This window comes from Hypomesus transpacificus, chromosome 17, assembly GCF_021917145.1.
Source record: "Hypomesus transpacificus isolate Combined female chromosome 17, fHypTra1, whole genome shotgun sequence".
NCBI classification, from domain to species: domain Eukaryota; kingdom Metazoa; phylum Chordata; class Actinopteri; order Osmeriformes; family Osmeridae; genus Hypomesus; species Hypomesus transpacificus.
This window is the reverse complement of record NC_061076.1, coordinates 6,688,061-6,715,517: the sequence shown is the minus strand read 5'-3', so window position 1 is coordinate 6,715,517 and position 27,457 is coordinate 6,688,061. Positions and strand designations below refer to the sequence as shown.

General features: G+C 43.3%; 4 protein-coding genes across 9 annotated transcripts; 2 read left to right on the top strand and 2 right to left on the bottom strand.

Annotated features, from left to right (window-relative positions):
• On the bottom strand, positions 1-8,483 carry LOC124479708 (eukaryotic translation initiation factor 3 subunit G). Of its 5 annotated transcripts, XM_047038569.1 has the most exons (15): positions 8,243-8,483; positions 7,768-7,938; positions 7,517-7,618; positions 7,095-7,145; positions 6,770-6,940; positions 6,481-6,557; positions 6,153-6,260; positions 5,829-5,952; positions 5,595-5,673; positions 5,263-5,392; positions 5,018-5,178; positions 3,914-4,903; positions 2,479-2,814; positions 2,345-2,391; positions 1,739-1,777 (listed from the first exon to the last, which is right to left on the bottom strand). In XM_047038569.1, the coding sequence occupies exons 1-12, from the start codon at positions 8,255-8,257 to the stop codon at positions 4,431-4,433; spliced, it is 1,662 nt and encodes a 553-aa protein (XP_046894525.1). In that variant the 5' UTR covers positions 8,258-8,483; the 3' UTR covers positions 1,739-1,777; positions 2,345-2,391; positions 2,479-2,814; positions 3,914-4,430. The 5 variants fall into 5 exon arrangements, with proteins under 5 accessions (XP_046894526.1, XP_046894528.1, XP_046894527.1 ...); XM_047038570.1 differs by lacking the exons at positions 3,914-4,903; positions 5,018-5,178; positions 5,263-5,392; ... (7 more) ...; positions 7,768-7,938; positions 8,243-8,483 and adding exons at positions 1-108; positions 198-304; positions 396-532; ... (2 more) ...; positions 1,299-1,403; positions 1,532-1,591 and having other exon boundaries at positions 1,689-1,777; positions 2,479-2,524; XM_047038572.1 differs by lacking the exons at positions 3,914-4,903; positions 5,018-5,178; positions 5,263-5,392; ... (7 more) ...; positions 7,768-7,938; positions 8,243-8,483 and adding exons at positions 1-108; positions 198-304; positions 396-532; ... (2 more) ...; positions 1,299-1,403; positions 1,532-1,591 and having other exon boundaries at positions 1,689-1,777; positions 2,479-2,524.
• p2ry11 (purinergic receptor P2Y11) lies at positions 1,739-4,031 on the bottom strand. 2 transcript variants are annotated; one of them, XM_047038576.1, is made up of 5 exons: positions 3,914-4,031; positions 2,740-3,733; positions 2,479-2,607; positions 2,345-2,391; positions 1,739-1,777 (listed from the first exon to the last, which is right to left on the bottom strand). In XM_047038576.1, exon 2 carries the CDS (start codon positions 3,669-3,671, stop codon positions 2,763-2,765), a length of 909 nt encoding a protein of 302 aa, XP_046894532.1. In that variant the 5' UTR covers positions 3,672-3,733; positions 3,914-4,031; the 3' UTR covers positions 1,739-1,777; positions 2,345-2,391; positions 2,479-2,607; positions 2,740-2,762. The 2 variants fall into 2 exon arrangements, with proteins under 2 accessions (XP_046894532.1, XP_046894531.1); XM_047038575.1 differs by having other exon boundaries at positions 2,479-3,733.
• On the top strand, positions 7,951-13,588 carry angptl6 (angiopoietin-like 6). The gene is made up of 8 exons (XM_047038574.1): positions 7,951-8,058; positions 8,967-9,156; positions 9,778-10,268; positions 10,406-10,543; positions 10,643-10,838; positions 11,884-12,077; positions 12,891-13,161; positions 13,377-13,588. The coding sequence occupies exons 3-8, from the start codon at positions 9,804-9,806 to the stop codon at positions 13,559-13,561; spliced, it is 1,449 nt and encodes a 482-aa protein (XP_046894530.1). The 5' UTR covers positions 7,951-8,058; positions 8,967-9,156; positions 9,778-9,803; the 3' UTR covers positions 13,562-13,588.
• Positions 13,589-13,761: 173 nt separating this feature from the next.
• LOC124479984 (hemicentin-1-like) lies at positions 13,762-26,261 on the top strand. The gene is made up of 14 exons (XM_047038980.1): positions 13,762-14,330; positions 17,564-17,842; positions 17,932-18,255; positions 18,542-18,778; positions 18,939-19,265; positions 19,893-20,171; positions 20,260-20,583; positions 20,857-21,093; positions 21,989-22,261; positions 22,759-23,082; positions 23,379-23,615; positions 23,890-24,117; positions 24,296-24,562; positions 24,773-26,261. Exons 1-14 carry the CDS (start codon positions 14,258-14,260, stop codon positions 24,988-24,990), a joined length of 3,627 nt encoding a protein of 1,208 aa, XP_046894936.1. The 5' UTR covers positions 13,762-14,257; the 3' UTR covers positions 24,991-26,261.
• The last annotated feature ends 1,196 nt before the right edge of the window (positions 26,262-27,457 follow it).

Sequence of the window (27,457 nt, the reverse complement as noted above, 5' to 3'; positions counted from 1 at the left end):
TTTTTTTCCTAACCGCTTTATTTAAACAGCCACATTTTATTACATGAATAAAATCTTGAATCCAGCTGGAATATTTCAGACTTCTTTTCATCTCAGTTGTTTGACGGTCTGCAAAATGAAAAGGGTCGAAAAGTTAGCCGAGCCAAATCAGTTGGAACATGAGACTTCACAGCTCTCACGAGGCGCATGACACTCACTTGGCCCATTCCACATTGAGGATGAGATGATCATATCCGAACCCAGACACCCCCGCGATGGCCCTGGCTGCGTCCTCCCGACGGTGGAAACTGATGAAGGCAAAACCCTGAGGAAGAAGACGGGAGAGAGAAACACAAGAGCCTTAAGACGCGCCCCACGTGAAGGCATCCAAATGACATGATCAAACCTTGACTTACTTTAGACTGCCCAGTGTTTTTGTCCTTGGCCAGGTAGATCCTGGAGATGGAGCCGAAGGGTCTGAAGAGCTCCTGCAGGTCCGTCTCTCGGGTGTCCTCGGACAGATTGGTCACGCGGATGGTGGCGTTGTCATCCGCTGGGGATGGGAAGACACTCCCATTGAGCCACGAAAGCACAAGGTGTGTGTGACATACCAGAATAATGTGTTCATTTGGCGGACACTAAGCGACCATACACGGAGGAATTTGAACTTGTGACTTATGTGAGTTATTTATTTTTTATGTTTGATTTCGTGTGAGATGGGTATGTAATGAATGCATCGAGGGGGGGGTTGAAACTCACACTCACCTCGGCGGTTGGGCTGCATGGACTCTCCCCTGCGCGTGCTGCCGTCCCGCAGGCTCGGGGGGACGTACTTCCCAGTCTTGCTCTGTGCTGGCGCGGCAGGCTCCGGCTCTGCTGATGGGAATTCAAAGAGGCGGGTGGGAAGTCTAATCTGGCATGTACCACTTTTCCAAAAGCATTCGCGGCGAGATCAAATCTGGACGGCCCCCGAGGAGTTATTTACCATTGTCCATGCCAGACGATTTCTCCTTGTCCCCTGTGGTCAGGCCTAGCTGTTCCGCCAGCTCCTTCTGCATGGGGCCCAGAGTGTCCTTGTAAGGACAGCGGGTGGTCCAATGGTCCCCTTTGCAGATTCGACAGGACACTATTTTTTGTCCTTTTATCTTGCTCATGGGGTCTTCATCCTGGTCCTGGGCATTCAGGTCCTGGGAGAGGTCACACACATGTTTATTACCCGTCTGTTACCTAGGCAGACTATTTACAAACTAAAATATCCAACATAGGTGTTGTTGTGACTCGAGACTGTAGAGGACAATAAAACAGCACCACTTCCTCACCTCTTTGCTGGAGATAAAGGTCATGAAAACATCATCGCTGACTGTGGTGGTTGCAACATTGGGACCAGGAGCATCGAACTCCGAGTTACCAAACTTCTTCCAGTTCTATTAGGAGACAACAACCTTTCAGAATGATATTGCATGGCAGCTATCTCAAACCATAATGGTTCAACATTTATAACTAGGTAGCATACTTGGTGTGAATTTAATGTTCATCTCTGAGGAAAACAAACCTTTCTCCTGGCAACAGCTTTTGAGGCTTTCCTGGTCTCAATCTTGAAAGTTCGTATAATCTAAAAACAACAAAATAATATGTTATATTTTTGAAAGAGTAAGTAACGGTTATGGCATGCAGTCCAATATGAGGGTATAAATTACAAATTCAAATACCTTAAACTTTTTTCCATCTTCGTCAATCTTGTACTCAGTGATAGTTTTTATATTTCCTTTGATAGTTTCTTTTGATAATGGTAGGGTACCTGGTGAGGATATAACCCCAAAATCAATTAGACAGTTTGCCAATGCGTTTCTGACACCATACATCAGAAACATACATATTACTTGAATATGTTACACATTATCAAGTAGACATATTGCCAGTTTCAAACTGTGGCCAAGGTTTTAGTGTACGTTGTATATCTGCAAGTACTACAGTAATAAAACAACGTATAGCTAGCTACACTTTGCTACTGATACAAGCTAGCTAACAGCTAGGCTAACCTAGACTGGTAAACGTGCATGCAAGCTGAGTTAGCCGCGCTAAGCTAAATTAATTGACAGTGCCCAATGCAACTACTAGTCGTATCGGTTAAATGTTTCGTTAGCAAATTAGATCACTTAAGTACACATTCATAAATGTATAAAATGTGTCCCGGCACAGTTACTTCACACAGGGTTGATTATACACGTGGATAACCGCCTTGTCTTTGCCTCTCTATTCGCTGGGACTGAGTAAGATAGCTGACCAACTACAAACTAGTAGAGCTAGCTACGTGAAGCATCTTGGGCCACCAGCTCACACACAGGCTAGCTCACAAGTAAAATACCTTCATCTCCTTCCTCTTCAACCTGATCGGCCCAGCTGGGCTTGGAACTAGAGAAAACAGCAAAGAAACACTATTAGGGAGATTTAGGATATGCCGTGTCAACAAATTTGATACATATTGAAGGAAAGACTCACTCGTCGTATTCGTTCGACGGCATCCTCGCGGTGCGCTCAGCGGCCAGAGAACATCGGAAAGGGGACGTGAGCAAAAGAAAATGTCGTACCCGACGAAAGTTCGAGCGCCCCCCACAGGCACGGCTGTCCCTGAAACACGGTGCAGAGGACTGATGGTCTAATTTGGTCTTTTTATTTAAATTATTCATCGTACATACATTATTGTGTCGGTTTGTACCATTCACATATCATAAAATACAGCAAAGCAAAGATGTTTCATACCATAAAGGTGTCCTCAAACTCCTCTATAGGCCTACATTGTCATCTTGGCTTTTTCCACAGCAAGCGACTCTGATGCTGTTAAACACAGCCATATAGAGAAGGGGATGAATGCACATGTTCAGAGTTGCCAAACCCTTGGACACTTGGTAGGCTTCATAGATACTCCTATCAAAATTGCCATTTTTTTTCAGATAAAAATGGTAACTTTGAAAAACATGATAGGGCAAGAATGAAACAGCATACAAAACAATGCCTGACAGCACCATAAGTGCCACCTTCCTTTTCTCCAGAGCGGTAATATTAGAATTCCGCCACACAACCCAAATAACTCCGCTATAAGAAGCAAATGTGACCAGAAAGGGAACAAAACACCCAAACAGAGCAAGAAATAGCTTATAGTTGAAGTGAGCGTTCTCGTCAGATTTCGTTTCACAATGGGAGACACAGTAAGTCACGTTTCCTTTCTGACATGTGGAAGCAAACGTCAACACAGGGGAGGAAAAGGCTGTCAAAATGATCCAGACGATGAGGCTGACAGCCTTGGCATGAGCGGGGCGCACGTGAGTCCGGGTGAAGAACGGATGCACGATGGCCACGTAACGATTCACACCGATGCACATGATGAAGAAGATGCTCCCGTACAGGTTACAGGTAAACAGAAAGCGCTCAAGTTTGCACGTTGCATTTCCAAAGGGCCAGTTTTTCTTCTGCGTGTAGTAGACTATCAGCAGAGGCAGGGTGAGGACATAGAGCAGGTCACTGATGGCGAGGTTACACGACAGCACCACACCAGTGTGCCAGTTCTTCCTCTCCTTGGTTACCAGGAGCCACAGTGCAAATAGATTACCGACCAAGGCCACACAAAATTCAATCCCATACATCGAAGGCAGTAATCGCATTTGGAACCGTTCACCCAGAGAGTAGTTATTCATGATACCCAGTTAAAATCCCAAAATGTAAAAGTTTCTCTCCTTCAAGTGCCCCAATTCAAGTTCTGTAAAGGAGAAAATATAAATGCTGGACCATTATCTCAATTATCAACCACATCTGTTATCTCCTCAGCCATGTGATAACTACAGTACATTCCTTACACAGTAAATTCACTGAGTTGTCCAAATATCTGTCAACATTTATTACAAAAAGTGTATTAAAATACATGCTTCTCAATACTTACGCTATTAAGACGCTTGCAACAGCAACGTTTTCTTTACTCACACATTGTCAGTACAGATTTACAATGCAGATGACAACCACACCACCACCACTTCCGTATTCAAAACAGTTAGAGGAATAATTTCCGGCTTTGGGCTCTGTTCTTTAAGTCACAAATTGAGGAAGTGTCAACATGGATGTTTTTAATCTAATTTATGTACTTAAGTCATGTATATGTCACAGGTAGAACTACCAAATAAGTTCACAAATAAGTCTTAGATATTGCGTACATCTCAACCCTTTATCAACAAAATCATTTTTACAAATATTTTACATGGTAGAAAACAGCATCACTGAATTGTCACTGAAAAGTCCTCCTTCTGATGCAATACAGTTTCCTTTCAAGAACTGGTTAACTTGCATAACCCAGTGACATCAGTTTATAAGTAACACCAGGTTCATGTCAATGAAGGCCCCCTGGTGGTACAGCAAGACAGTGCACCCCATGTCTGCTAGTACAGATTTCTACCGTGAGAATGTCAGCTTTTGCCCTTCCTCGGTTTGAAGCTTTGCTTTGCTCCTCCACCCGTACCCTTCTTCTTGAAGCCTGGATGAGGTTTGCCTTTTTGGCCATTAGATTTGAAAGTCTTGTCCCCTGTTTTCTTTCCACCAAATTTCTTTCCTCCGTCAAACCTTTTCTTCCCTCCAAATTTGTCTGCATCCTCACGTTTCTTTCCCCCAAATCTCTTACCACCAGGTCCCATTTTGCCCTCAAAATGTTTGCCCCTGTCCCCAAATTTCTTCCCTCCCTGCCTCTCCCCAAATGTCTTCCCTCCCCTCCTCTCCCCATCGCCTCCCCTTCTGTCTCTCGGCGGACCGCCTGGACCAGGTCTTCTCGCTGACTTGCTGTGTGAACTATGCTTGTTCTCAGCACCAGGAGACTGTGTCCTCTTCTTAAAGGGTCTTGGGGGTCTGCTCGAATCTCTCCTTTTCTTGGAAGCAGGGAACATGTCTGGAAAAAAAAGCATCACATTTATCAGTGGCTTCAGTTCAATCCTATACTGACGCATCTGCAGAGGTGAACATAGCTCAACAACTGGGACAGCAATAAAAGGATCATATTTACCTTCATCAGGCTCCTGCCCCACAGCCTGTCGGTAGTATTCAACCTCGTCATCGGATTCGCAGGCTGCAGTCTGGCCCTCCTGCATCCCAGGATCCTCTACCTCACTGTCATGCTCCTCAGTCTCCTGGTGCTTCCTCTTAATACCCGCCAAGCTCTTTTTCCTGCCAAGACATGAACCAACGTCAGAGATCTGTACCAATCACACCCATCGGAGAAGGGCCAAGAACGTCTCCTGAAAAACTCACTTGTTCTCCTCCTGTCTCTCTTTTTTCTCGGCCACATTCTTCTCCTGCTTCTTCCTGCGCAGACTCTTTTCTTTCAGCTGGGCCTCTTTCCGGTTGAGGATCTCCTGAATTTCCTCTTCAGTCTTTGAGACTAAAAAATGTACACAAAAAAAAGACAAAATGTCAACAACAAATTGGGAAAGTGTACTAGTCATACGCAGTCTGCCAATGGATGGGTCAGTAAGCGTTTACTTTTGAGGTATAAATAAATCACAGGAGGATCATCTCTCTCTCATCATGTACATCCAGTAGACAAACAAAGGGGGGGAGGGGGGACAGGCAGGTGTACTTACTGACTGCATGGTAGAGGACGCTGCCCTCCCCCATGCCCTCTTCTATCTTCACCAGCTGCAGGGTCATACGGGGACCAATCTGGGATGGACACACACCAATGCTTTACAGCTGAACATTCATTGGAACTGTTGTATTTATACATCAAATAAAAGTGCCTTGCTCTATGAATCAAATGTACGTGTCAAAACGAACTTGAGGATGCTATTCCTAAATGTAATGGTATATTAAATCACCTCCGTCAATCGCACAGCGCTCTGCTCTGCCGCCATGTTTCCTCTCCCAGAGTAGACTTGGGGCAGTTCAGTGATGTTGTGGTCTCCATCCTGCTCTGCTTCACTCTCCGAAAGGTTCGCGCCTCTGAAAAGGGACACAAAGAATATGACAAGAGGAAATCAGTCGCTCTTTAAGTAAAGTATTTGGTTAACAATCGCACAGCAGTCACCAGGAAAGCTGTTGAGATAGCAACACATGCAGCCAAGTTAAGTTCCAGTGATATAGAAACATTTTCACTGCGCGTTGGTTTAACATATAAATCACTGCGCTCTTATGATACTTACTTAATCAGCAGCTCACTGATGTCCTCCAACTTGTTCATGTTAGGGAATCTCTCCTGCATCAGCTTCTTGACGCCTTTGCTCATGCCCACAGGCACCACCTTCAGGCTGCTGCAGAGGGGAACACGTGCAGAGCGAGCAGGGGTTAAGTGTGGCCCAACACCAATCGGCCAGGGGGACACTCCTACGTGGGGCCCGTCAGTGCGTTTACTTTGAACATGCATCACTGAACAGTCAAGTCACAGTATGTCATCATTTGAGCCCAAGCCGTTGTGTTATGCAGAATGTTTGCACCGTTTGCTCGCCACGAATACCAAATTGATATACTTACTAGTGACGAAATTCTATCTCCTGTGACTCAGGATCGTAGTTCAGCAGAACACACCTCTTAATGGCATTAAGGCTTACCTATGAGAAAACACACCACACACCAATATATGTTATCCACACCAACGTTCATTTTAGAAGAGTGAATAGACTTCAACGTTTCTAGAAAGTCAGAAAGCGTTTACTTTTGATTGATCATCAGTAAATGTCAGAAGACTATACTTTCATCATTTTTGACGGATCCTAAACTATGAACTCTGGCATACATCTTAGCTTGTGTTCACTGGACATACCTTATGCACATTAATGGACGGGAACATGTTTTGAAACATGGTGGCCATGAGTTTGACATGCATGCCATCTGTGCTGAAGTTGTTGAGGACCAGCAGTGGATGATGGGTGAACTGCTGGTCATGCATCCTGTGCTTCTTCAGAGAAGACACCACATCTTTGATGAGGGAGAACTACAAAAAAACAACAACAAAAAAGATTATTGTGGACAAATATATCGAAGGATAAGGACACGAGTCACAATGAGGTGACAAGCGGGGTACACATTACAACGTCACCCCTTTGAGGTAATTCTTCCCCGTATTAAAGAGAAGAGTCTTCGCTCACCTTCTTCACGCGGAAGTGAAGCATGGGGCCCTTGGGCAGCCGAGCCAGCCTCTGGGAAAACAAGCCACCCCCTCATTAAGCAAAATAAACGTATGTTTTCAGGGACATAGTCGTACGTTTACACTAGGGGTATTTATTCATGTGCTCTGGGTCACTTGAAGATTCAAACTGACCCAGGGCTTAGCATTGTATGAAATGGATGCATCAGTAAAAAATTCTTAATCATTAAGTCAGATATTCTCATAAAATCATCACTTGCATCCATGTCAGGAAAAACTGTTTCTAACATTTTGAATAATGACATCCCTTAAGCATCCACATGTTCTTTGACATAGGAATGACAATTTTCTGGAGTTTTGGTGAATTTTGAAACCAAAACTGCTAGTTCTGATAAAACAAATTGATTACTTCTTGGCACTCACCATATTAATACTGCTGGGCGTCTTGCTGAATATTGCAAAGTGTGTTACTCCCAAGGGTCCAGCTATTGACACAAAGTCCTTGAGAACGTTTTTCTTCCTGACCTGGAAAACAAGACTCGGTGTTAATAATCTGCGTAGCTATAAGCCATATACGCCCCAAAAACAGTGCACATGTGTGGCTTGAACACAAGTTACTGTTAAATGTGATGAACAGTTAACAATCAAACAAATCAGATTGTATTCAGACGGACCTTGAGTGACTCTGCTGTAAAGGGCTCCATGACACGCCGCATGTCCATCACTAGTTGGCCGACATTCTTACCAACCTTCCCACGTTGAAACACGAAGGAATGTGGGGCAGAAGCATACGTCTCTTCTGCCACATGATTCGCTTGTAATCTAGATTTCTTCTGATGTTTGGTCTGAAATCATGTCAATTAATGCAAGGTTATCCATATCACTCAGTACATGATATTCCACGTCGTTACTTAGCCACACTAGCTTCAGAACAAACGTGACAAGTGGTGCATGACGGAGCCACGGTAGTTAAGTAGAGAGATTTACCGTGTTTTGTAAATCAGCATGCAATTAGCACTACCTATATCATGCTCGTATACGTTTAATATGATATCACCAATGTTGTAACTTTCTTGATAGCCAGCTACTCGCCTATCAAGTATTTCCAAACTTCATTTATGCTAGCTAGCTAGCAAGTTAGCTACTTACCTTTGATTTCCCCATGCTTGTGTCCAAATGTAACAAAAAAGCAGTGCTTGGGAGGGGCTATAACAAATATGTATACCTAACAATGTAATAAGACAAAACGTGGAAAATTAACAGGCTATCGTGACTTAATCATGGCGTAATGCCCGCAATTCCAAGGAGCGTTCTCCATTTCAGGCACGGTCTGGTCAGTGTGTGATAGCAGAAGAACGTTTCATTAGCACGTGTGTGGATATGGCACGTCTTGTCTGTTGTGTTACACCCTGAGACGTCCGATCTAACAATTTTGAATGGTTCCTATTCAGAACTCAGAAGTTTGACCATCAACCGGTTTTTGGTTATTTGTTTACCCCAGCCTCTAACTCCATTTTCTTGAAAGTGGATTATTGGTTATCACTTACAATCACACCTGATACATATTACCTGATACTAATATATTATCATGCTGAATGAGTTAACAGACTGTCCTCTGAAAAATAGCTGAATGTGTCACCCCATCAGCTAGAATAGCAAAAGGAAGACAAAGGGAGAGGAGGGACATAGACACTTCAGAGGGGTTGTCTTTAAGGTAGGGCCATAGGCACTTGGAAGGGGGTATCCTTAGGGTAGTTCGTAATTACGCTCTTTTTGTTTGGAGGTCCTGTGACAGGGATGTTGTGAAGGGGAGGTATCTCTGTTGTAAGAAATCTCAGTTTAACTGCATGTCTCTGCCCTTTTTCATTCTCAGTGTTGTGAGTCTGCCTGTCTGTCTCTAAAGGAACGGGCAGGTTAGCTTGACTGTGAACCATTTACTGAAAAGGATTTAATATTTCGGAAGAAGTGGTACTTTTCATATTAAGAACACCTGACTTATCATTCGAAAACAAGACAAGTCTTCCAACCTACTGCCTTATTGTATGCTTGTGATCAGAATTGTGGTAAGTTACATTACCTTGTTTGAGTGACAATTGCTCCTAATGTTAATTGGAACAATGGTACAGCAAACATGCCAAGACAGATGGAGCTGTATCTTTTGGGGGGAAATGTAAGATTGTTTGCTAGAATAAGTTATAAATGTAATTACATGTTTAATTGTATGTTTTCTAAATACTTTATAATTTGAGTTTTCAGCGTGTTTTGTAGAAAAATCATAATTTAGTTATAAATAGGTAATGTTTTCATTGAAGAATGTCTGCTGCATATATAGTGTTAATACCAATATGGTGTGGTGTTAATGGTCTTTATGGCGTTGACTATGGTTGTTCTGATGGGTGTGAGTTGAGTCTGAGAGGATTGTGTTGACCAGTGGATGAAGGTATATTGACATTGGCTATTTATGCTGATTACTTTACCTCTGGTGTTTACTTGCTAATGATCACCAGCCAGGACCAAACCCTAAAACGTGTTCTCACCTTCCAGAAGAACATCTGGGGATTTTTCCGATGCAGCTCTGACTGCTCTACTGAATCCTGTTAATGATCTATATGTCATAAGCATAGGATGGACTAACCCTATTCTTACTTAAATCCCTAACCGAAGGACGTTTCTTTCCCGGACAGACACGGCTTAAAAGTTCAACAAATAGATGGAGAATCTGCTGAGCTTTGGCCTGACTCTCTTCCTAACCCTCGGCCTGGTCCTGTCCGAGGTGGGTGGGCAGAAGGAAGGCGTCCATGGGGGGAGTCCTCAGAAGCCTCGCTCGTCCGAAACAAAGCCGGGCCGCTGCTCGTACACCTTCATCGTTCCCCAGCAGAAGCTCAAGGGGGCCCTATGTGTGAGCACGGAGTCTGCCGGTGCCAACCAGACCGAGTTGGCGGCGCTGCGGGCAGCGCTGAGTCGCCAGCAGGGGCAGCTGGAGAAGTTGCAGGGGCAACTGGAGCAGGAGGGGGCCCTGGTCACCGAACTAAGGGTGCTGCGAAAGGAGAGCAGCGGCATGAACGCCCGCATCACCCAGCTTTATGCCCAGCTACTGCATGAGGTCATCCACAAAAAGGACCAGGCGTGGGAGCAGCAAAGGCTAGAAAGCCTACTGCTCAATGCCACGACGCAGGTAAACAGAGAGTAGCGCTCCTCGATATGTTGCTTCTCCTCGTCTCTGGAAACGTGCCCACTGTGCTTACCCCAACCCGATTCACTCCATTCCCTCTTTCTCGCTGTCTGTCTGGCTTGGTGGTGGGTCACCCACAGGTTCTGCAGGTATCCAGCAGCTACAGGGAGCTGGAGAAGAAGTATGGAGTCCTGACGTCCATGATGGTCAACCAGAGCCAGCTCATCTCCCATTTGGAGAAGCAGTTTCGGATCAAAGACATAACTCCAACCCTTCAGGTGAGGGATGCATTTGCCTTTGTCAAATCAAGAAGTCGTCTCAACATGAATTCAGCTTTAGCAATGATGGACACTTGTGTTCCTGTTTTATTCGGACAGGTGACCTCTCCGCCCACAAGACCCCAATCCAATGACAGCTCCGATCCCAACCAAATGACTAACAATGTTCAAAGAGACCAGGGCGCCCCTCCCCTACAGAAGGAACAGTCCCAGGAGACCAACGTTCTCCCCACCAATATGCCCAGTGTCCCCACAGAACCGACTTTCATCAGCTTTCCTGTCACCAAGACCCCAGGTACAGAACTGCAGACACGTGTTGCATAGTAGAAGCCTACAGTTTATCAGTGCGGTCCTGTTTAGGGCAGGGTGTGAGAGGTAACAGAGCATGTCTTCATCCTGCATCGTTATCTGGAAACATTGTTTGCATTTTAGTGACCGACTCCTTTCTTAGAGTATCTTTTCACCAATTCGATATCAGTGAACTCTGACAGCAACCAGAGCGAGTGTATGTTACACTGTTTTGACAGTGCTCTATAACTCTCCAGAACCTCAAGGAGTCAGTGACCGGCTGATAGGAGTGCTATCTCTCTGGGAATGCTTAAACAATGTTTCCAGAGTGCCAGCTGTTATTGTTAGATGAGAGAAGGGGTTTTGTTAATAACACACAGTTGTACTCTCTCTCTCTCTCTCTCTCTCTCTCTCTCTCTCTCTCTCTCTCTCTCTCTCTCACACACACACAAACACTGTCACACGCAAACACACTAATCACAGCCCACTCTAGGGTATTGCTATGGAACCTTGAACTACTAACTTCTACAGAGCTCCTTTGTTTGCTCAGCTGGAATGTCCTAGATGACAGGGCAGTGTGTGGTACATTTGATAGACAAGGTCCACCCAAGCAGCTACTGTAATTAGAAGCTGCAAAGTGATCCCAAATCACTTAGCGTGTTGTGATAACTAGTCTTCAGAATTATGCACAATGAAAGATCTTACTTGTATTTGTGAGTATGGTGTGGTTGACCCTTGATCTCATCATATGGGAGAGAGGAGATTCTTATGAGGCTTAACGTGTTGGGTTCAAGACATTCTGTGTCCATGCACTAGGCCTACATGCGGTATCTTTAGAGTGACAGGAGACACACAACATGCGTTGGGAAAAATTCCTCTGCAGTAAACAAACGAACAGAGGCAGCACTCGAGCCTGGTGTGTGTTTGCGACCTTGTCGGCTTTAAAACAAACCGAATTCCAGACCCCCGTCTCCTACGTACCCCGCTCCCCCACACGACACTCCACCAACAGCCTTTGTAGATCACTCCGTTGTCCAACGTGTGTTCCCCAGGTCCCTGGCGGGACTGCCAGCATGCTTTGGACTCAGGCGAGGCCACCAGTGGGATCTACCTGCTGCGCCCACAGAGTGCCAACCGTCTCCTGCAGGCGTGGTGCGAGCAGGCCCAGGCCCAGGGCGGCTGGACCGTCATCCAGAGGCGACAGGACGGATCGGTCAACTTCTTCAGAAACTGGGAGCAGTATAAGGTGATCGCCATACTGCTTAGGAGAAGGATGGCTTGATTGGATGTAATCTCGACCCCCCCCCCCCCACCCTCCGCTCCCCCCATTTGATTCCCATTTCAGGTCATTGTACGTGATGAAATTAGATTAGTTTGCTTTTTGGTGCAAACTTGTTTTAGCGGTAGACATTTGTACTGTTGCTTCTATCCAATACTGCCGTGTCCTCAGGGATCAATACAGTTCTCTTCAAATCTAATCGAAAGTTACATCAAGTCTGGGTTGCTTGCAATCAAAGTGATATAGGAAATAGACTTCCTGAAATGCTTGTGGGCTGTAATACTCAAAACTACCCACAAGCTTAAATAAGCTTAGGAATAAAGAATAAAAAGAAAATGGCAGATTCCTCCTCAAATGAGCAAAATATTGTAAAATTCTCATGTTAGCGGGTTAGACCTAACTGCTGACAAAGGAATCATCAGAGCATCTCAACCTGCAGAATTCTAAAAGTCTGGATGCATTGAGACTTGATTTGACCACCTCAAGATTTCAGATGCTAGCAAGCTCAGCCACAAGCACCATAACACTTGGACAGGGTGAATACCTCAGAACACTCAGTGACTAACATAAATGGGACTATGCAGTGTCCATTCTTGGTGTGGGGGTTAGTTATGACCTTATGTATCAATATACAAAATCTATTTGATAGATCTTGAGTTGAACCTAAATCGGTTCCAAGAATAAGAAGAACATCCAAAAATACAATGGGTTTCCGGAGGAATCCTTTTGACAGACTCCACTGACTTCAATCCTATAAGCATTCGTATCCTTCTACACCAGCAAGGCTTTGGAAACCTGGATGGAGAGTACTGGCTAGGACTGGAGCACCTCTACTGGCTGACCAAACAGGCCCACTACAAGCTACGGGTGGCCATGGAGGACTGGCAGGGCCGGCACGTGTTTGCTGAGTACAGCAGTTTCCACCTGGAGCCAGAGACTGATTGGTACCGTCTGAGACTAGGAGATTACAGTGGCAACGCTGGAGACTCTCTCTCCTGGCACAACAACAGGGCATTCACCACTCTGGACCGGGACAAGGACGGCTACTCGGGTAAAGCTGCTTTAGACACTTTCTTTTCTTTATTGTATTGTTTATTTTGAAGATATTCGAAATACTGCGTTCGAAAGATATCCCATGGCAACGTCACGTCGAAATAAGCTGCACACAGGGGTAATTGTGGTTTGTAGAACAGTGGAGGTAGAAACTGCTCCTTTCAAAAAGGCGAGTTTGGTTTCATCAGTCTGTTTCCTCTCTTTCCTTACCAGGAAACTGTGCACACTACCAGAAAGGGGGATGGTGGTATCACATGTGTGCCCACTCCAATCTGAATGGAGTCTGGTATCGAGGCGGGCACTACCGCAGCCGCTACCAGGACGGAGTGTACTGGACAGAGTTCCACGGGGGCTCCTACTCCCTAAAGAAAGTCACCATGATGATCAAACCTACATAGCCCACTGCCTGTTCATAGCCAGGTGATGTCAGCACGTGGACTGTATTTCGGAACTGAAATACGGAAGTTTCACTATGCATCATCTATGTTGAAACACTTTAAAAACACTTTTTAAAGAGGAAACATTGTAAATACTTTATCGGCCATCATTTCAAATCAGATGCTGATGTGAGTGTTGAGGGTAAATGCTTGCCAATGGATGATAACAGTGAGAATGACTGGTATTTAAATGTTTGTCTAGCAAAACCTGATTTGGTGATTTTGTTGTACATAAATACCAGTAAGGGCAATATGAATAGACAGCACATTTGTTTTAGAACTTGGTACCAGAAACACAAACAAGATTTTTTTCACATGTCACAAACAACTCACATGTACATGACCCAACACTGCAACACAATTTTCTGCATTGCTTTTTTTTTTTTATAAAAAAGATCCATCTACAGGATGGGAGTGGTCTGTTTGGTTGATGCAACTGGTGACTAACTGTGGTTTGCGGCATCCTCTTTGCCTCTATGTCCTTTTTGAGGTGAGAGTTTCTATGTTCAATTTCATTCTCTCCTTCACACCGAAGGGTGTCATTAAGGTACAGTTACAGGTACTCTACTATCAGAACTAAGCAAAGAACCGGGGGGTTCTGTTTACAGCCAGGAGCATCCTCTTGTCAACACCCCCATCCCTTCCCTCTGTCAAAGCATGGATTATCTGAGCATCAATATAATCCTACAGCATTGCATGTTGGTCCTCATGATCGGACTGTTACACATCGGTAAGTATGAACTATGGTGTGTGGACATAATGGTTTATACACAGTTTGATGTTATGTATATGTGATTAGTTGTGGTTAAGGTTTACCATATAGCAAATACATGTTTTGTCTTTTCTTTAACGTAATACTAACTATGTTCTCACCAGTGGTCCTCCACTGCGTGGCCTAAAATCCATCACAAAATATTTCCAAGAAGATCCAGTCTGTCTCCCTGCCTGTCTGAATGGCTCCTGCTTTTGTCAAACCTTGTAGTCTTTATGGTGTGTCAAACTCCAAAATGGCTTCTGGGAACCTTCACAGTGCTATTACAACACCATTTTTATTTTTGAACACTATTTTACAGCCAGGTGTAAATTGGAGAGTAGTTTATTGATATTGTAGTTTGTTTTCAAAACCCAATAAAGTTTGGAATGCATAGCATCTGCAAAGATTGGGTGAGTAACACAAATATGTACACCCCACAATGGTTGAGCATTTATTAAATGTATCTTATAAAGTTGCTCCACACGCAGGGGCGGTTTTAGGCAGGTGCGGACCGGGCAGACACACGGGGCGGCATTTTTTTATGTCACGTGCCTTCGTCAGCTGCATGCACCCCTGCTTGCTGAGACAGTGCCGTCCAGCATTTGCCTTCGTTTGCGCCACCAAGTAGCGGTGGGGCTATCTCATTGCTAACTAGCTGTTTTCTCATTGAGGTCACGCCGGGAAATATCAAACTGAGGCTTGAACGTATCGACCGAGCGACACCTCGTATGAATGAATGAAAGTAAATGCTAGGCTAATTGTAGCTCGCTAGCCCTCATGTCTTTTCATGGTGTGTTTCAGGTGATGCCAGACAATTATGCTAATTATCTGGGATTTTTTAACAGCAGTCAAGTTGTCATTGTTTGTGTCAAACAAGTTGTGAATTTGTTGTAACATTAAAACAGGATATCGTGACTGTGCTCAAAGTGATGCTTGACCTCCAGCGGTTTGCTTTGTAGGTGAACTAAACTTTCGGAAGACGTAGCAGAATCACGAAAAATTACAGGATATGCTTTTTTTCCATTGGTTGTTGCATTAAATCTTACCCAGATACAATGGTGCTATTTTCCGATTGGCTATTGTATAGACCCTTTCTTTTTTTTGAATGGCTGATAAGTGGCAGTCTCGACGGTGCGTTCACACACATAAACGTTGACATGTGTAACCTTTTATTATATTACTCGAAATGTCTGCAAATCAATCGCTAGATTATGACTTGCCACTACACATTCACTGTATGGATAGCGAGTGGCTGCCAGCCAGCATTTCAGCGTTGAATGTCAATCGTGTGCCGGGTGAGCTAGCTAGACTATGCAGCTAGCACAGAAGAAAGTTACGTAATGTGAATAAACTGAATTAAAGTACAAAATAAAACACACCAGGGACGCCGACAACCTCAGCAACCCTGCGCCAGGCATCATTTTTTTTGTTTATGTCTCTGTAATCGAACATAGACGTAACATACAATACTGGATATGAAGACACATACGATGAGTTGCTCTTCCATCTTGAAATTGTCAAACCTAGAAATGTTTACCATGACTAACAGTTGCTACGTTACAAGAAACAAGAAACCAACCCGATTGGCCATCGCTGGCGTTTTCACGCTCGTCATTTACATAAAGTTCAGAAAATCGAACTTTCGCCGCCCCGCTCGCCTTCCCACAATACCCTACGCGAGCGTCGACGCCCCGCTCGCCTTCCCACAATGCCCTACGCGGGCGTCAACGCCTGGTTACATTGAAAATTAATTGGAAGCCGACGCCCCGCTCTGCCCGCCCCGCTGCAGTGTGAACGCACCGTAGAACTCCAGGGGAGACGCGCTTGACTGCCGGTTCCATAGTGAGAGTGGCGCGTCAGGAGGAATTTTGGTACATTATATATATTAAAATCATATTATAATATATTATAAATATTTTTTTCCTGCGTGAGAAATACAATGTGTGGCGGGAGGGCGTTTCAAAAGTGTAACTGTCACTCTCAATGCGTCAGACTTGGAGAGCCAATTTCTTCGTCGGTGTTGATGTCTTCAGTATTATTAATATATATCGTCTGGATATTAAAACTCAGCTGACTCCTCTGTATGGCTCATTTTGAAGATGACGTCAGAGAAGGGCAATAATCAGAGCCTGTTAAAGGACGACCGCGACGGGGATGGCATGACTATCCAGTAGCCAATCAGAGCGCTCATACTGTCGTTGCCATATAATAATTATGATTATTGATCTATGCACTTTTTGTAAAGCTCTCTCTTGTAAGTCGCTTTGGATAGAAACGTCTGCTAAATAAGTAAATTAAAACATTTATAAACAAACCAAAAATGTTAACAGAATGTACAAAATTAATAACAAATTATAAGCATATGGTGAAATGGTGGATCCTTTTATTAGATGTGTTATGCTATTCTAATGGGAGTGGTAGGTGTTAGATGATGACATTAACACTAGAACGGTTAACTGAAGAACAGAGTTCAAGAAACGCCTCTAATATGCAATGCTGATATGCAAGGGGAGGATTGTGGTTTCACTCAGTTGCAGTTCACGAGTTCAGTAATCACACCATAAATTGAATAGATAGCTTTTATTGAAGCAGAGCTGGTAGCAAAGCCAAGCCCAATGGTAAAGGAGGCTGGTAGCAGAGCCGAGCCTTGAGCGGTTGGTGGAGGCTGGTAGCAGAGCCGGGCCTGGTGTCCGGGCATGGACTCGGGGTGTGGTGGAGTCCTAATGGGTCACGGCCGAGCAGCAGCTCAAGCAGATCTCCTGGGAAGCCTGGATAGATGACAGGGAGAAGCAGAGAAGAAAGGGAAGGGTGGGAGGGTGACAACAACATGCTAGCACAGGGACCAGAGGAACGGAAGATAGGCTACTTCTCTAACTCTTAATTGACCGAGGGGAGTTTGGTCGCATTCTTCCGTGCTTTACTGGGCTGATGCGTATTCGTTTGATTGGAGAAGGAGGAGTCTTGGTGTGCCACCTTCCTCCCGAACTTTAGTTAACCCTTTCAGGCCTAACTCCATTTGGTAACAGTGTAAATATAGAAGTCAGCAGAAGACTGCACTGTGCTCATCAAAGTAGAGGTAACTGGATGAGGACCCGTGTCCTGTGTGACCCTATTGTTGTAGTTTGTAAAAGCCATTGTGAAACTACACCTCTACTTCTACTTATTTAAGAACATGAATAAGAATGTAATATGCCACAATGTTTCAACAGCATCAGGTGGAAAATGCCCCTCTGAGATGAACTATCTCACTCTGGAACCGGATGAGTTGGTTGTGAAACATGGTGACTCAGTCCAAGTCAACTGCAGTACGTTAGACTTCGCTGATGGGATCCAGTGGTTGGCTACTGAAGGAAGCATTTCAAAAGAATATGCACAGTTTGTCGTCTGGAAAGTGGATCATTTATTAAGCTGGGATCCACAGCCCCAGTGCAACATATCGATCAATGAAAAAGACTGGTGCAGTACAAAACTCACACTGATAGTTTACAGTAAGTATTGACTTGAAGATAGAAAAGAATTAACAAAAAAATGATACATGACAAGGGAACGATGACAACAAATATTTTTTCCACCTCAGAATTTCCAGACGTTGTGTCCATCTCTCTTCTGAACCACACTGGACCAGTGTTGGAAGGGACAGAGTACCAGCTGCAGTGTGACATCCTCAATGTTGCTCCTGTCCAGAACCTCACTGTGACCTGGTACAAAGGAAATGAAACCATAAAGACAGACTCTTATAGTGACCAGAGTAAGACACCGGTGGATGAGTCATCTATCCTCACCATCACCCCAAGTAGAGAAGATGACGGAGCACTGTACAGATGTGAGGCTCAACTCAACCTGGGACCAGAGGGACCACATCCTTCTGCTATTGATTCATATTTCAACCTAACCGTGCTCTGTGAGTTTCTCACTACACATTTAATAATCGTAATTGATATTGTTATTTTTCCCCATCTCCCTTGATCTGCTCTTTGATTGCTAATTCCCCAAACAGAATTAAACAATGTGTTGCTTGTATTTGGACGTAACTCATTTGCTTAAAAATTCCCTTCATTTTAATGTTCAATTATATTTAAGATGTGTGAACCAATTTCCCTTGATGCAGATTTTAGACTTGCCCTGCGATTGGTCATTCCCAAAACAGAATTACACAGTGTGCATTGCTTGTATCTTTCAATTCACAGATAAGCCAGTGATCCTCAAGTGTCCACCCAGTTTTGCTGGTGAGGAGCACACATTCAGCCTGGACATGAATATCTGTGCAGCTGATGGGAATCCTCGTCCCCATGTTCAGTGGTACCTGCAGGGGAGACTGCTAAACAGCTCTGAGCTCCTGACCAGGAGGAACTCAGGGGAATATGTCTTTACAGCCACCAATGACCATGGCACTGTCAACTCTACGGTCAACATCACAGTGGAATGTAAGTGGATTGACATTTTTGATCCCAAACCTTGTTTGTGGTTTTCTGGCTCTTGCTGAGAATCCACCCATCCTCCTCCCACACCATATAATCCACCTTCAACACTCCTGTTCTAGTGCCAAGGATGATGTCATGATGGCAGCTGCTCTTCTCCCCTCAGATGCCCCTGAGTTCCTGTCAGGAGAGGACACGCTGGAGTTGTCTGAGGGAGGTGATGAGTCTCTGGTCTGCAGCGCTGAGGGAAACCCTCCTCCTAAGATGGAGTGGACCTACGATGACGCTGCAGGAAATGTACATGTGACCACTGAGGGGCAACAAAGTAAACTATATATTAGTGCTATAAAAAGTAGAACTTCCAGCATCATGTGCAATGCCACAAACATGCTGGGAAGTACAAGTCAAATAATTACTATTTTATTAAAAATGCCCGCCACAACACCAAGGACCACAGTGGCTGTGATGGTAGCTACAACTGCAAAACCAAAAGGTATTTTTATCTTAATTGTTCATCCACCCACTCACAATTTTATGGTACAATGCTACACAATGCTACACTTTTCTTGTTTAAATGAACAAGATTTAAATGGGTTTAGTTGGCATGTATCAAGTCATTGCCAATTATTTTTAAGATATGTGACCCAATTTCCCTTGGATAAAAATTTCTGCCAAATGAGTAAATGTAAAAGTTCATAAACAAACACATTTTTTTAACAGAATATATCCAAAATTAATAACAAAGTCTAATCGTATGGTGGATCCTTTTAGTAGATGTGTTATGCTATTCTAATGGGAGTGGTAGGTGTTAGATGATGAAATTAACACGAAAACGGTTAAAGGAAGAACAGAGTTCAAGAAAAGGCTCTGATTTGCAATGCTGATAGGCAAGGGAAGGATTGTGGTTTCACTTAGTTGCAGTTGGTAACAGTGTAAATTTAGAAGTCAGTAGTAGAGTGCACTGTGCTCATCAAAGTAGAGGTAACTGGATGAGGACCCGTGTCCTGTCTGACCCTATTGTTGTAGTTTGTAAAAGCCATTGTGAAACTACACTTCTACTAGTACTAATTTAAGAATATGAATAAGAATAAGAATGTAATATGCCACAATGTTTCAACAGTGTCAGGTGGAAAATGCCCCTCTGAGATGAACCATCTCACTCTGGAACCGGATGAGTTGGTTGTGAAACATGGTGACTCAGTCCAAGTCAACTGCAGTACGTTAGACTTCGCTGATGGGATCCAGTGGGTGGCTACTGAAGGAAGCATTTCAGAAGAATATGCACAGTTTGTCGTCTGGAAAGTGGATCATTTATTAAGCTGGGATCCACAGCCCCAGTGCAAATTGCAGTTCAATGAAACAAGCTGGTGCAGTACAAAACTCACACTGATAGTTTACAGTAAGTATTGACTTGAAGATAGGAAAGAATTAACAACAAATGATACATGACAAGGGAACGATGACAATAAATACTTTTTCCACCTCAGAACTTCCAGACGATGTGTCCATCTCTCCTCTGAACCACACTGGACCAATGGTGGAAGGGACAGAGTACCAGCTGCAGTGTGACATCCTCAATGTTGCTCCTGTCCAGAACCTCACTGTGACCTGGTACAAAGGAAATGAAACCATAAAGACAGACTCTTATAGTGACCAGAGTAAGACACCAGTGAATGAGTCATGTATCCTCACCATCACCCCAAGTAGAGAAGATGACGGAGCACTGTACAGATGCGAGGCTCAACTGAACCTGGGACCAGAGGGACCACATCCTTCTGCTATTGATTCAGATTTTAGCCTAACCGTGCTCTGTGAGTTTCTCACTACACATTTAATAATCGTAATTGATAGTGTTATTTTTCCCTATCTCCCTTGATCTGCTCTTTGATTGCTAATTCCCCAAACAGAATTAAACTGTGTGTTGCTTGTATTTGGACGTAACTCATTTGCTTAAAAATTCCCTTCATTCGAATCTTAATTGTTCAATTACATTTAAGATATGTGACCCAATTTCCCTTGATAAGACTGGTCATTCCCAAAACAGAATTACACAGTGTGCATTGCTTGTATCTTTCAATTCACAGATAAGCCAGTGATCCTCAAGTGTCCACCCAGTTTTGCTGGTGAGGAGCACACATTCAGCCTGGACATGAATATCTGTGCAGCTGATGGGAATCCTCGTCCCCATGTTCAGTGGTACCTGCAGGGGAGACTGCTAAACAGCTCTGAGCTCCTGACCAGGAAGAACTCAGGGAAATATGTCTTTACAGCCACCAATGACCATGGCACTGTCAACTCTACGGTCAACATCACAGTGGAATGTAAGTGGATTGACATTTTTGATCCCGAACCTTAGTATAAGTTAGATAATTACTATTTTATAAAAAATGCTTGCCACAACACCAAGGACCGCAGTGGCTGTGATGGTAGCTACAACTGCAGAACCAAAAGGTATTTTTAACTTAATTGTTCATCTACCCACAAACAATTTTTATGGTACAATGCTACAAAATGCTACACTTTTCTTATTTAAATGAACAAGATTTAGATGGGTTTAGTTGGCTTGTATCAAGTCATTGACAATTATTTTTAAGATATGTGACCCAATTTCCCTTGATGCAGATTTGACACCTGCCCTGCGATTGGTAATTCCCAAAACAGAATATACAAAATGAATATCAAAGGATAAGCATATGGTGAAATGGTGGCTCATTTTAGTAGATGTGTTATGCTATTCTAATGGGAGTGGTAGGTGTTAGATGATGTGATTATCACTAGAACGGTTAACGGAAGAACAGAGTTCAAGAATAGGCTTTGATATGCAAAGCTGATATGCAAGGAGAAGATTGTGGTTTCACTAAGTTGCAGTTGGTCACAGTGTCAATGTAGAAGTCAGCAGTAGAGTGTAATACAACCTGGATGGTCCCACATCCTTCTCCTGTTAAGACATCAGAACATCATAATATGTTAGTGCACTGTGAATATTTCATAATTCTGGGGTGTATGAATTAGTTGCGTGAGGAATAGGCTACGCTCTTTGTTCGCGTCGTAAGGCAGAAGATCGAGACTTTGAACAAACTTTTGTTTACTGCCAGAGGAGGGCAATATTATCCTTTGAACAACACATGAGATTCGTTTTAGCTTTGCTGCAAATTGGCAATCAAATATTTGCGTTAAAAACAAAAACTAATACACTATCCTCTTCTATGACCACAGTAGGTACAACTAGCCTATATCCTCTGGAGATGAACCCTTCCAGATTGGTGGTGAGGTATGGAGACCCAGTTTTAGTCAACTGCAGTACATCGGTGGCAGACCCTGAAGGCATGGGCTGGGAAGCATCTCAGGGAGGCACAGGCTTGGTTGAAGACGTCACATGGCTCATGTGGACAGTAGAGCGCTTGGAAGACTGGAATGGAAAACCTAAGTGCTACATCAATCTCAAGAATGGAGATCAGCCTGTGGAGACACTTGGGGTCACTCTATACCGTGAGTATTTTGTGGCAAGAACCACAGTCCCTTGTGTCACAGAAAATGAACAAATGTGCCTTGACGTGCCTACCCAGTTGTACCTACTGTGGTACACCCTTGCACTTTCTTGAGGTTCATGTTGTTAAATTGTTTAATTGTAACTTGTTCAACAGCATGCTCTTATGGTTCTTCCCTTTGGGACTTATTTCGTTTTCACAGTGTATGCTTCATGTTTTGGCTACCCGCAATGTTTGGGGTTATCTCGTTGTTATGATCAGTGACCTATGCGCTTTTCTAAAGCTCTCTTTTGGAAGTTGCTTTGGATAAAAGCGTCTGCAAAATGCGTAAATGTTAATGTAAATATTCCATCTGTAGTAATGTAATTGTCCAATTTCACTGGATAGGGGTTTGATTGGAGTAATACAACATTTGTATTGTGCACCCAATGTTAAATGCCCAATTCTGGTCTAGTGAGCTCGACCAATGTTTTTTGTGTGACAAAACTGTATTTACAGAACTTCCAGACGATGTGTCCATCTCTCCTCTGAACCACAATGGACCAATGGTGGAAGGGACAGAGTACCAGCTGCAGTGTGACATCCTCAATGTTGCTCCTGTCCAGAACCTCACTGTGACCTGGTACAGAAGAAATGAAACCATAAAGACAGACTCTTATAGTGACCAGAGTAAGACACCAGTGAATGAGTCATCTATCCTCACCATCACCCCAAGTAGAGAAGATGACGGAGCACTGTACAGATGTGAGGCTCAACTCAACCTGGGACCAGAGGGACCACATCCTTCTGCTATTGATTCAGATTTCAACCTAACCGTACTCTGTGAGTTTCTCACTACACATTTAATGATCGAAATTGAGTTATTGTGTTATTTTTCCCCATCTCCCTTTATTTGTTCTTTGATTACTAATTCCCCAAACAGAATTAAACAGTGTGTTGCTTGTATTTGGATGTAACTCATTTGCTTAAAAATTCCCTCCATTTTTATTTTAATTGTTCAATTATATTTAAGATATGTGACCCAATTTCCCTTGATGCGACTGGTCATTCCCAAAACAGAATTACTAAGTGTGCATTGCTTGTATCTCATTTACTTAAAACATTCTTTCAATTCACAGATAAGCCAGTAATCCTCAAGTGTCCACGCAGTTTTGCTGGTGAGGAGCACACATTCAGCCTGGACATGAATATCTGTGCAGCTGATGGGAATCCTCGTCCCCATGTTCAGTGGTACCTGCAGGGGAGACTGCTAAACAGCTCTGAGCTCCTGACCAGGAGGAACTCAGGGGAATATGTCTTTACAGCCACCAATGACCATGGCACTGTCGATTCTACGGTCAAAATCACAGTGGAATGTAAGTGGATGGTATACAGTACATGTAAATACATGTATTACATCAAGGTGTCAATACACTCTTTTTCAAGCTTCGCTTCGACTAACTGTTGCTCTGTGCTTGGCCTAATCACACTGAAAGTAATACTTACAGTGCATTAGTTCTTGTGAAACCTGCAAATGTGTCCTTTCTCTGCATATTGTGTTTGAATGTAGATGTAAATTACATCTGGTACATAATCTATCATGACCTACTTATTATTTAACACTAACATGTCCATCCTTATCCTTTATAGATGTCCCTGAGTTGATCTGCCCTGTTCACTATGAAGGTGAAGAGGGTAAAAATCACAACCTCACTTGTTCAGCTGGAGGGATGCCGGCACCTACGATTATCTGGAGCAAAGATGGGAAAGAAATACATTTACCTGTGCGTCTGACCAGGAAAGAGAGCGGGGAGTACAACGTCTCAGCAATCAACAAACATGGAACTTCTTATCGTAAAATGGATGTCAACATCTTGTGTATGTGATTTGAGGCTCCAAAGGTTCTCTGCTAATGTGTCTTTTCATTGTAGCTGAAAAGACACATTTGAGAATTGAAATAGCCGCCTGCCAATATTTGAACTGTGCTTCCGTTTAGCTTTGTCTGGCATTTTACAATCGCACAGCTGAGGTTTAACAGCTGCTCTTCTCCCCTCAGATGCCCCTGAGTTCCTGTCAGGAGAGGACATGCTGGAGTTGTCTGAGGGAGGTGATGAGTCTCTGGTCTGCAGCGCTGAGGGAAACCCTCCTCCTAAGATGGAGTGGACCTACGATGACGCTGCAGGAAATGTACATGTGACCACTGAGGGGCGCAAGAGCACTGTCAGAATCACAGGAGCCACGTCGACCAACACTGGGAGCTACATCTGCACTGCCACGAATAGAGTTGGGACAAAGACCAAAATGATCACTGTGACGATGAAAGGTGATAAATCTAACTATGGATCATGTAATTGAAGCACAGAAATCCTTTGTTTAATGATGCCATTCCTGATAGCCATGATCATTTCAATTACAAGGCCCCTTTAAAGTTGATAAATGAAATGGATTAAATTGTTCACAATTAATGACACCTGGCATGATGTCTATACATAATCTTGACTCTTTTCTTCATCTTTTCCCCCTTCTGCTGCAGTACCCTCCAGTGACACGTGGTATTACATTGCGATCATCTCATTCATTATCATCTCCTTGATCATCATAATCTGGTGCCTGAAACACCATTCTAAAAAACAAGGACGCTATCGATTCACCCCCATCCCTCTAGACTCTTGTCAAGCGACTGGACAGCAGACACAATCAACTGATTTGCCTTTAAACACACTGTCTCAGAAAGCCAATGGTTCCCACTGAGTGGGCTCTAGGCAATTTAATCAAGATTGAGCAACTGGACAGATGCTTTGCTATATGTCAGGCTGTTACTCATATCTCTTTTGGATTGTTTAATTTCTGTGTTATAATTTTGCTTTTAATGCCTCCAATTCGAGACTAAGATTAGTGTTTTCAATGACCCTTACAGGATTGTCAATAATTGTTAGAAATGCAATGGTGTGTTTTAAAATACTGTGTTAGACGCTTGATAGGTGCTCGAGCTTGATATACAGTAGATATTTCGATTAAATGTGTTCATCAGCGTTTTTTATATTCTTGTTTTTGTAACACATTGTAGTGCCAATCCACGGTTTATCTTGCATTGAGGTGTTTTATCTTTGTCTCAACTAGTGCACAGTGCCCATGATGCAGTCGGTGATTAAGATGTCAGTGAGACACTCAAAACACAAATTCCTGGAACTATAGATAATGCACAGTGCCCGTGATGAAGTAGGTGACACCTACACACACAGAGCAAATTGCCAATGCTCTGGTGCAGTTGTGCACATTTTATGTAGCCTACAGATGTCTGCTGTTTCCTACATTATCAATTTATTGTGTTATGTTAATCAAAATGTATCAAATTGGATCTATGATCAATTGTCTTACCCCCATAAACATCGATACATTTAGTTCATCACATACGTCCCTACATGCACAATTATTGAGACAGTTGTCATAATTGTAGTCCTAACTCATCATGTATGTACAATTCTGCCTAAGGGATGTTTGCTATGTTTACATAAACATTTGTGTTTTTTTACCTTTGTGCTATGCAGTGCTCTTTAGTATTGTATTTTCTATATCGCTTTCACATAAAGACAGGAGACAAGGAGGTTAATTCGTAAGAACATTGTTCCTGTTGCTTGCGGCTCACTATATCTTTGACTCAATAAACCAACCGAGGAAGCTAAAGTGGTATGAATAGTGTTCTTGTTTTAAACCCGTTGCAGCTCGTTTTCGACACCGACAACCAACTGAAGAACAGGGCCAAATCATCAAGTTACAGACCCTGTGCAGTGCCCCTGATGCAGCCAGTGATTAAGATGTTGCTTTGTTGATTTGGTGGAACACAGACACACACAAACAGATTCTTGGAACTATAGATAGTGCAATACCCATGCCTGTGATGCAATTAGTGGCTATAATATCCGTTAGTTGATTTGGTGTTAGTTTAACAGCAGTTTGTGCACATTTGCAATGTGCAGGCAGAGTTTTTGCATCAATAAACACATTAATTCATGTAACAAAATGCACTGATCTATACTGAATAAAGTGTCCACTTGATATTGTTTTTCTGTTAACTAGCCAGCATTTCATACCTCAAGAAAATCCTTTGAAAGAAGCTGATTCAATGTTATTCCAGCAGTCAGTACTGCTCACCTTACTCTATTGCTATCATATAGTTTTCTTCATTGCATTTCAGGCATTAGGAGGAAAATACCATGCTTATAATAATTCCACAATTTATTTGCATTTCTCTACCACTTTAACATTTGCATCAACTGTATTATACTCAACATAGGGCTGAAAGGGATCAATCATGAATATAGCTGCAAGCTATGAAGTGGCCAAGCAGTCAAATTACCCAGAAAACATGGCGAAACTTAAGGTGTCAGAATAATTACAAAACACGCGTCAAAGTTGTCCTGTTTAAGTCTGGCCAATCATGAAATAGCTGTGTCGTCATTAGAACCTGTGCAGTTCCTCTTGAGAAAATGCACTCGGCTACACAGCCGGCAGTTCTCCAATCGATCTCACGGTACTTTGATGGCTACGTCACAGTGACCTAGCCTCGGCGTCGTCTCAAGTCGGACAAAAAGTCTAAAGCCTAATTTATACTTATGTCGCCGACACTTTTGAAATGGTCGCCGACGGAAAAAAAAGTGTCGCTCAGGCTGCTGCATTTATACTTCGTTAAACAGTCGCCTGTGTGCTCAAGGTTCAAGTTAAAATTTTCACTTTGTGACAACATCAGCGCCAGTAGAAATTTCTCCTGGAAATTTCTCATTTAAAGTTAAAAGTGTCGATCGTGACGTAATTTCTGTCGGCGACCTTTTCAAAAGTGTCTGCGACCTAAGTATAAATTAGGTTTAACCAGAATTCACTGTTTCAAGTCAGCCGCCTGCAGCCGGCTGCGGCGCTGCATGAAGTCAGTCCATGTCAAATGCACCTATTGATTTCTCAGGGATTTTCTGAGATATGACCCAACTTCCTGTTTGGTGTCTTTGCTGCCGATTTTGATTGGCTGTTCCGGACAAACGGTTTTGAAAATCAAAAATCCTTTCAATTTCTTTAGTGAGGGTTGCTGTAACGACGATGTGTGTCAATTCTGGGGAAGATTTGACAAAAATTCAAGGAGGTTAAGGGAAAAAACTAAATTCACAAAATTCAAAATGGCGGAAAATCTATATAACCTGAAATTGACGTCATAGGGTGTGTTGAACTC

What these genes read in the sequence shown, in the direction of transcription:
- LOC124479984 (XM_047038980.1), top strand. Translation starts at nt 14,258, where the DNA reads ATGGATTATCTGAGCATCAATATAATCCTACAGCATTGCATGTTGGTC. An exon ending in TTTCAACCTAACCGTGCTCT is followed by an intron (nt 18,256 to 18,541) that starts GTGAGTTTCTCA and finishes TTCAATTCACAG; the next exon opens with ATAAGCCAGTGATCCTCAAG. An exon ending in AATGGATGTCAACATCTTGT is followed by an intron (nt 24,118 to 24,295) that starts GTATGTGATTTG and finishes TTCTCCCCTCAG; the next exon opens with ATGCCCCTGAGTTCCTGTCA.
- LOC124479708 (XM_047038569.1), bottom strand. An exon ending in CGTCCATTAATGTGCATAAG is followed by an intron (nt 6,558 to 6,769) that starts GTATGTCCAGTG and finishes GTTTTCTCATAG; the next exon opens with GTAAGCCTTAATGCCATTAA. An exon ending in GAGATAGAATTTCGTCACTA is followed by an intron (nt 6,261 to 6,480) that starts GTAAGTATATCA and finishes TCCCCTCTGCAG; the next exon opens with CAGCCTGAAGGTGGTGCCTG.
- p2ry11 (XM_047038575.1), bottom strand. Translation starts at nt 3,671, where the DNA reads ATGAATAACTACTCTCTGGGTGAACGGTTCCAAATGCGATTACTGCCT.
- angptl6 (XM_047038574.1), top strand. Translation starts at nt 9,804, where the DNA reads ATGGAGAATCTGCTGAGCTTTGGCCTGACTCTCTTCCTAACCCTCGGC. An exon ending in ACATAACTCCAACCCTTCAG is followed by an intron (nt 10,544 to 10,642) that starts GTGAGGGATGCA and finishes TTATTCGGACAG; the next exon opens with GTGACCTCTCCGCCCACAAG. An exon ending in GGACAAGGACGGCTACTCGG is followed by an intron (nt 13,162 to 13,376) that starts GTAAAGCTGCTT and finishes TTTCCTTACCAG; the next exon opens with GAAACTGTGCACACTACCAG.